The sequence below is a fragment of the Arachis duranensis genome, chromosome 3 (assembly GCF_000817695.3).
Source record: "Arachis duranensis cultivar V14167 chromosome 3, aradu.V14167.gnm2.J7QH, whole genome shotgun sequence".
Classification (NCBI taxonomy): domain Eukaryota; kingdom Viridiplantae; phylum Streptophyta; class Magnoliopsida; order Fabales; family Fabaceae; genus Arachis; species Arachis duranensis.
Genome location: NC_029774.3, coordinates 8,232,277 through 8,241,142, shown reverse-complemented (window position 1 = coordinate 8,241,142; position 8,866 = coordinate 8,232,277). Strand labels below are relative to the sequence as shown.

General features: G+C 36.1%; 1 protein-coding gene across 1 annotated transcript; it reads right to left on the bottom strand.

Annotated features, from left to right (window-relative positions):
• Positions 1-2,906: 2,906 nt before the first annotated feature.
• On the bottom strand, positions 2,907-4,192 carry LOC107477417 (uncharacterized). The gene is made up of 3 exons (XM_016097428.1): positions 3,884-4,192; positions 3,297-3,836; positions 2,907-3,194 (listed from the first exon to the last, which is right to left on the bottom strand). The coding sequence occupies exons 1-3, from the start codon at positions 4,190-4,192 to the stop codon at positions 2,907-2,909; spliced, it is 1,137 nt and encodes a 378-aa protein (XP_015952914.1).
• Between the last annotated feature and the right edge of the window lie 4,674 nt (positions 4,193-8,866).

Here is an 8,866-nt window from a genome sequence, read left to right as displayed (position 1 = left end):
TGAATTTATATGCCAAAAAAATTTGTATATATAGTAAATCTGTATCCTTTTATATACATCTTTTTTAATATAAATCTCTTTTAAAACACAATTGGTTACTTTAATGATAATATATTTATATAAAGATAATATTATATATTGTTAGATGATTCAATTAAATAGTTTAAATTATTTAATAATTCAGATCGTAATATTATTTTTATATAAAAATATCATTATTAAAATATTTATCTAAAACAAATTAGCAGACGTTGTGATGAGAAATATAAATTTTTTTACACGTAACAAATTTTATTATCACGTATAAAAAAAATTTAAAGATCAGTATAATTTTACTCGGTATAATCGTGGCCCGAAAGTGTATAGGTTTCATCGGGTCTAGAGTCGGGTTCGGGTCTCATAAATAGACCCGGTATATATTTCAGACCAGCTCTAGATCACATCAAACCCAGTTTCACCCAACCCATGCACACCCCTACCGCACCAAGTACTAAATAATATACTTTCTATAGCCGTTTATTTTCTCACTATATTTTTTGTCAATATTTTTAGCTATCAATTTAGTTTCTTTAACATAATAATTTAATAATATATTTTTAACTCATATTTTTAAATATTAGTGACTAACGAATGATAAAAAATAATAAATTTTATTAACTTTTTAATATCTTTTTTAAAAAAATCATGTTCCTCATCCGTCTAACGATTTTCTTTTTGTCATCAACTACGTACCTAGATTGCCTGTAAACCTGTAATTGCTAGAATTATATATATATATATATAGTGGAAAAATACTGGTGGATCTGATTTGACAGTCGAAAGAAAAATGTTAGAGTAGGGCCAATATTTTTAGTGGGCAAAAATAAAGAATTATCTAGCATTTTGACAAAAAAAAATATTGCTCATCTAGTATTTTTTTTTCTATCGAAAAATATTTGAACGGTGAGTACACCTGAAGATACATGGGAGTTAGTAACAACAAAGAGAGTTATATATAGGGCAAAAAATACATCTAAATCAAGGGAGGTCAAAAATTACGTGAATAAGCCAAACCGGAAATAACATCACAAATCAGGCAAAGCACATTTCTATGTAATTCGAACTAGTTTGATTCGAACTACTCTAACATATAATTCGAACCAACTTAATTCGAATTATAGAGCAGCACATATTGAACATAATTCGAACCAATGCTGTTCGAACTAGCAGGAGCATAATTCGAACTTAATGGGTTCGAATTACACTGAAGAAAGACTCACCAAGTAATTCGAACTAGGCTGGTTCGAATTACTCATAATTCATTCCAAACACTAATTTCTGTTACTAGCATACTTTCTGCGTCATGTCTTAATTTAACTCGTAGAGTTTGTTATTCCGGTGTGCATTCAGCATACATTTCGTTTAAAACTCCGGAAACAAAACATATTCATTAATTAAGATCCCATTCACAGTACATCGCACTAACATTAACAAATTCTATCACTTACCAACTACAAGTAAGAAAACCGATAACAGTAGAATCTAAACGCGAAATTGAAATAACAAAAGTACCAAAGCTAGCAATACACCTAATCTTGTCCCCGTGTGTGCTCTGCTCCTCCGAGCTGTGGGCAACTCCGACATGTGTGGCCGGGCTGTCGACAAAGCCCACATCTCTTTAGCCGGTTCGGGTCTGCCTCGTCCATATTGGTCCGTATCCGAGTGGACCTCGGACGACCCTCTCTCGCACGCCTCTTATTTGGGTATGGGATGACAGTCGGCCCGTCATATGGTGGCCAGAAACCCTTCGGAATGGGAGGTGTGAAACCCATCCGATACACACTGAAGACCGAACTAAAACGATACACCTGGTGGACGTAAGGCTCCCATGTAAGCCGTGAGTAGGCACAGCGTGCCAGTGCGTGGGGACACGGGAAATAAAGTGTCTGGAAGTATCCGCAATCACATGTCTGAGATGCAAGCGAGACTCTGTAGCTACCCAGTATGAAAGAACCATTCGGAGTTGTCTTTGCGACGGTGAACTCAGAGTTATCCCTGTCGTACAAAGTCACCGTGAAGCGCCTAGCCGTCTTCAGTTGGCCTTTATACACTTCACCAAGTGCTGACTAAATTGTTGTTTGGTTCCCTGCTGCGCCTCAGCCTCTCTCCCTTTGCGAACAAATAATTCGACCAATCTTCCGTATGTTTCCTTCACTAGCGAGCACACAGGAAGGTTCTGACACCCTTGAGGATTGAGTTCACACACTCAGAGATATTCATCGTCATGTGTCCAAATCTATGCCCCTCATCACAATGCTGTGTCTATAATGAATAGTCAATCCGGTTCGCCCAGTCACACATCGCCGGATCTTCAGAGCTCAGAATATCAAACCAGTAATGGAACCCGACCTCGGTCTTTGCGTACGCCGCATTCACAAGTAGCCTCCTTGCGTCTTTGCCCTTGAAGGTTAGGGCGAAATTTCCCGCTACATGTCGAATGCAGAATGTCTGGTATGCAGACGGAGGTAACCATCCTCTGTCAAGAGCCTCAAGCGCGGCCTTAATGCCGTTATGCCTGTCCGATATAACTAGCAGACCCGGCTACGGTGTCACATGCTCACGCAGGTGGGAGAGAAAGAAGGACCACGACTCAGCATTTTCACCCTCGACTAATGCGAATGCCACAGGGAGTATGTTGGAGTTCCCATTCTGTGCAATCGTGACACGCAACGTTTTCCCATACTTGCCATAGAGATGGGTGCCGTCAATACTAACTAGGGGCTTGCATTGACGGAATGCCTCGATACACGGTGGAAACGTCCAGAATAGTCTGTGAAAATAAGCTTGAGACTCGTCCAGCTGTGCACCGACATGAATAGGACTCGTCCTAAGGATTGCAACAGTAGCAGGCATCGTCAACTAGACTCCTAACACCCATCTTGGGAGCTCGTTGTACGACTCATCCCTGTCACCATAGATGGGGGCAACAACCTTCTGCTTGGCCAATCAGACCCTCCTGTACGTCGGCCTAAACCCAAAGTGTGCAGCGTGGCATTTAGGAGCACCTTGATGCTGACGGATGCATCAGCCCTAACCATTGGCATAATGAATGCCGATATTACATGGTAATCCAAACTCCTGTAGTCGCTGGAGATGGAGGTGGCGAGACACGTATGCGGTCCGTTGTACCGTTTGACCTCCCAAAGGCCCTTGCGCTGTTAGAGACTCAGGCGAATCAACCATGTGCACCCATTCCCGAACTCAGAACACTTTCCCACATACCGGCAATAGTCAGACTCCACGACCTTGTACTGTACCCCTCGACAGATGCTGTAAGTCTTCACACTTAACAGGGCCTCTTCTTTATCCTGAAATTGCTGACCAACCTGAAACTTTGTCATACCTGCAGACCCTTCACCATCTCTAGCGCCAAATCCAGCCGGCTGCCCATAAACCTCCTCCTGCCTCATGGCATCCAAGTCCAAAGAGAAAAAATGTGGAGGGTACTGCTGTGTGCCAGAGCTAGAACCACCGCCCGCCCCAGCAGGCTCACTTGCTCCGACATCATCGCCACTGTCATCAGTAATCATACCCAGCTCGACATCATCGTCCTCTGGATCTTCCAACAATCCATCTCCAATCCCAGCCGGTGCAGCACACTGTAAAGAGGTCCGCGAAAATTCTCCTGTTCCGACCTCGTCGCCTAAACTGCCGTTGAGATCAACAGCGAACGAAGGGAAGGCGACAGGTTGGATGGGTGGCTCGTACGCAGGGACAGAGGAAGAAGCAACGGCAGGTCTAGAGCTAGAACCGGCTACCGTGGCTAAAGTGGTGGTATTCCGGTTCGAACCCCCAAGCTGGATACCACGTCAACCAACTTTATCAACAGTTCTGGTGTCCTCACCTCTGGAAACTGCCGGCGACAATGAAACATGACCTGCAAGTCCTCATCACTCCCAATCGTGAAACAATCATACTTTACGGTTTCCTGAAGCACCGTGATTGGAATGCGATAGAAAAACTTCTTAACCTGTTTCACACCTTCGAGACCAAGTTTCAGCAGTACAGAGCTAACAAGGTCCTCATACCCCGTCGTAGGCCTGACGATCATACAGAGAAGATCCTTATCAGTGAACTTCACACCGGAACGAGTTTTCCTCTTAATGGATCCTCTGTGGTGAACCAATACTACGAAACTCTCCTCACTAGCCATCTTACCCCCTCTAAAGAGAGCAACTCATGTTCACACCATATATATACAGGTCTGGTCCTCACTAATTCGAACCAACTATTAGAATTTGGTTGAATTAGTCCCACATTGCTTAGTATAGCAAATGGAGTGGGTGGCCTAGGCTATAAATATGAGGCTAAGTTCTCCATTTTTTTGCACCCGTCGAAAATACTTAAAGCTTTTATCTGACTTTTCTTTTCCTCTATACCTTTTGATTAGAGAGTGTTGTGAGGTGTAGTTAAATATTTGCTTTGAGAGTGTGGGTGTACTGGGGTGCCGGTGTGAGAGAGAAAGAAGTCTATGTGTTGTAACAATTTTCACATAGTGATATTCTCTGGTTGTCATTTGGCAACGGCCGTGGTTTTTTCTCCAGTAATTAGAGTTTCCACGTTAAATTCTTGTGTTGTGATTGTGTCCATTTTATTTCTCTGTGAAAGGTATTTTCTCAAGGGAGAATGGTGAATTATTCCCATCACCAGCCTGGTTCGAATTAGTATTTTGTAATTCGAACCTACTTGGTTCGAATTACTTTGGGAAGCTTCCACCTATATAATTCGAACACATCTAGTTCGAATTATGTATGTTTTAAGTTCGAACCAAACTAATTCGAATTAGTGTGAATTTTGCCAAGTAATTCAAGCTGAGTCACTTCGAATAATATACAAATACAATTCGAACTAAGCTGGTTCGAATTGCATAGAGAAGTGCTTTGGTTGATTGATGAAGCAATTTTGAACTTGGCGGATTCACGTAATTTCTGCCTTTCCTTGGCTTATTTATGTTTTTTGCCCTTATATATATACAAGTTAGTTATTATGCGATCAAAATAAAAATACAAGTTGCAGTAATATATTGAGTAAATTATATAATTTTTCATCATTAAAATTATTTATAAAAATTTTAAAAATATTTTTAAATTTTTTTATCTTAAAATTTTTAATTTAGATAAAATATAATAGTTAATTTTTCATCATTAAAATTATTTATAAAAATTTTAAAAATATTTTTAAATTTTTTTATCTTAAAATTTTTAATTTAGATCAAATATAATAGTTAATTTTTTAAAAATTTAGAATTAATTTAGTAACAACTCTATAAAAATAATTATAATACAAATAAGTGAGTCATATTTATCAAATATTATTATTTGATTGATCCTAATCTTCTTAAAAATTTTGTTGATAAGAATATAACTGATATAAATTGAAAAGTATTGAGACAAAATTAAAATAAAATAATTTTAAAAATATTTTTAAAAATTTTACTAAATTTTAAAGATAAAAATTATAATTTTACTCTTATAACATGTCATATATATCATATATCGGAATGGAAAAGGTAATATTTATTAGAAAAAAATGACAAATAGGTTCTGACCATTTTTTTTACGGACATTTTTGTCTCTAATGATTAGAAAATATATTCATGTTCCTGACCCTTCTAAAATATGGACAAATTTACCCTTTCGTTGAAGTGACTCCGTTTGACCCGACGGAAAAATCTAATGTGGCTCCATGGCATTGACCTGGTCGTTATAGGAGTACACGTGGCATGTAACTTTTGAAAACAGGACATATTAGTTCCCCCGCACCAAAACAATGCCGTTTCAATTGGAGCCCAATGTTCCAAATTCAACACTTAGTTCATATTCAAATATAGTACTTCAGGTTCATCAACACTTCTCCTTTCATTCTTATTACTCTCCCGATTCTCACTTTCCTCCATGACAACTATGACGTCGCTTCGGTTCCGCAATTTTAAATCACGAGATGAGGACAAGTTGTTTGTCAACTCCAAAACCACGACGGCGGCGGCGCCGCGTACGGAATCTTTCGGTTGTGGGAGGAGGTTGGCTCTGCAAACTGGACACATGGTGTGAGACTCGAGCCACTCGTTGACACACTCATGGTGGAACACGTGGTCTCATTTGGGAATCAAACGCAGAGTTTCGGTGTCTTCAAACTCATTGAAGCACACTGCGCATTCGAGTGCTCCTTTTCCAATCTTGTGGATTTTACGACTGAGTACTCTAAGGTTGGGAACGAGTCGATGACAGCATGATCAAGACCTCAGTGATCGCGACAGGATCTTCCAGCAACGACAAGGTGGCGGGTATTAGCGGAAAGAGAGCCGGATTTTCCTCCGTTGAATTTGAATTTGGAACCTCGTCGGCGTCAACGGCGTTAGGTTCGGTAAAACCTGGTTCGGAGTTAGTTAATTGGGATTGAGGTTGGGGTTTGGTTGGGATTCGGAAGGGGAAGTAATGCTGTTGTCGGGGCGGAATGTGCAGGGGACGCGGGAGTGGAGGTGCGTGAGGTGGGGATGGGATGAGGTGAGGGAGTGAAAAGAGAGGAATGTGTTGCGGCGGAAGCGCGTAAGGTGGGGATCGGATGAGGTGAGAGAGTGGAAAGAGAGGAATGTGTTGTCGCGAAGTGAAGGGTATGAAGATGAGAATGGGAATGCGAGAGAAGGTTTAGAGAGAAGAAAAGCTTGAAACGTGGCCATTTGGGACTGTGTTAGAGTTTGTGAATTATCAGTGAATGTGTCTCTTTCCATTTATTATTATCTATATGCGTTGTGAGAAAGAAAAAGAAGATTAGATGAAGAAGAATAAGGAGGAAGAGAGAAAGAAGTAACCTTATTGGTAGAACTGCTTCATTTTGGTGCGGGGGATTAATATGTTATGTTTTCAAAAGCTACATGTCACGTGTGTTCGGTCAGATCAGCACTACGGGAGTCATGTCAAATTTTTCTGTCGGATCAAACAGAAATATTTCAATGAAAGGATAAATTTATTTACATTTTATAAGGGTAAAAGATATGATGTATTTTCTAATTTTTAGAGACGAAAATATCTAAAAAAAATTAAAGATCTATTTATCATTTTTTCTATTTATTATGGTGAATGTGGTTAAAGTACAGTGAAAAAGATTATTCATTTGACCATGTTTCATTGATTTTTTAGATTATGGAAAAGGAGTATGTGAGGATCGGAATATGGTTGTGGTATTGTGGGAAGAAAGTGGTCTTGATTGATGGGTGGTGGTTGCGATGATTCAGAGTGTGACAACTTGCAACAAATTGAAGAAAGGTATTGCAATGGAAGAGAAAGGGGAAGGGGAGGGAGACTTATGTTATGTGTGATGAATGTTTTATTTATATCTTAATTATTAAATAATATTTCAATTCAGTCTCTACAAAATTTTTAATCAAATATATAATTTTTAATAAAAAATGAATAATTAAATAAACTTTTAACTTTTTATTTTATTATATAAATTGATTTTCACATTAAATTTTATTAAAAAGTTTGACAAATTAATTTTTATTGTTATTTAATATAGATATAATAGTCCTAAGACACTATAAATATTTGATTATTACTATAATTTTTTGGTCATTGCTACTATGCTGAAGCCTTTTAATTTCAATAGATGATAAAATGTGTTGAGCACATTTTTTATGGACGCGTGTTGACGTTGGAAATACACGCACTGAACAAAAACTGTTCATGACAGTGTTTGCAAAAAAAGGTTTAACTGAGGAGTAAGAAATTGGGATAATTAATGTGATATTAATAATGCTTACGCGTTTGAATTGTTTTTTTTTTTTTGTGATGGTCATTATTTATGATTTTGTGTCGCTCACATATTCTATTTTTTATGTTATATTAACGGATTTGAATCGTCTAAAATTTAAATTTCAGTTTAGAAAATAAAATATGATCTTCTATTTTTGAATAGTTTCTCTTTCATATTTATTCTTAGTCTCACCCATAAAATCAATAATAAGAAATCATACTTTACTCTCTAAAATGAAATTCATCAAATTTTAGAGGATCTAAATCCGATATTAACAATGTGTATGTCTAATGTAATATTACAGTATGTTTAATGTGTTTAGATTTTTTATGAAATCTATTTTTGGTTGTTTAGTATTATTTAGTTCATGTTAATAAAAAAATTATATTTTTATATTTTTTTGTTGAGTATTTAATTTGTGACGTTAATAATAATAATTAAAGCTTGATATATTTAATTTTGAATATTGCATTGTTATTGTCCATACATTTTAGATTTTAATTTTTCATGTTAATAAAGAATTAAATTATATTCAGAAATTAAAATATTATTATCTAGTATGCTTTATATTTTTTGGTATTAAATATGCTATTGTTAGTAAAGTAAAATTATATTCAGGAATTATAAAGGAAAAATAATTTTTGTTAGTATTTTATAATTTGATGATTTTGATATTTTATTTTTAGAAAAAATTTGAAAACCTCAGTAAATACAAATTTTAAAGAATAATAAATTTATGAGAAAACAAAACTAAAAAAGTATATATTAAATTTAAAAATAAGAATAATTTATGTTAATAAATTGATTAGATACTAAAATTACATAGATGTCTTGAATAGAAATTAGTTTCATATATATTCTAAATAGATTTATATAAATCGACTCAGACAAACTCGATTTTTAGGTATTTACATATAAATCGAATTTCGATTTATTATATGCAAAATATACATAATAAATTAAATACGTACATAATAAATAAGTATAAATTAAAATAAAAATTTTATTATTAATTTTTTCTTTTAATTCATACATTAAAAATTTGTAATGTATTTATTAAAATAAAATTTGTATT

Excerpts from the sequence above, each read along its gene's own strand:
- LOC107477417 (XM_016097428.1), bottom strand. The coding sequence starts at position 4,192 with ATGGCTAGTGAGGAGAGTTTCGTAGTATTGGTTCACCACAGAGGATCC. Across the intron at positions 3,837-3,883 it reads GTCGCCGGCAGTTTCCAGAG|CTTGGGGGTTCGAACCGGAA; the intron begins GTGAGGACACCA and ends CGTGGTATCCAG. Across the intron at positions 3,195-3,296 it reads CTTACAGCATCTGTCGAGGG|CGCAAGGGCCTTTGGGAGGT; the intron begins GTACAGTACAAG and ends AGTCTCTAACAG.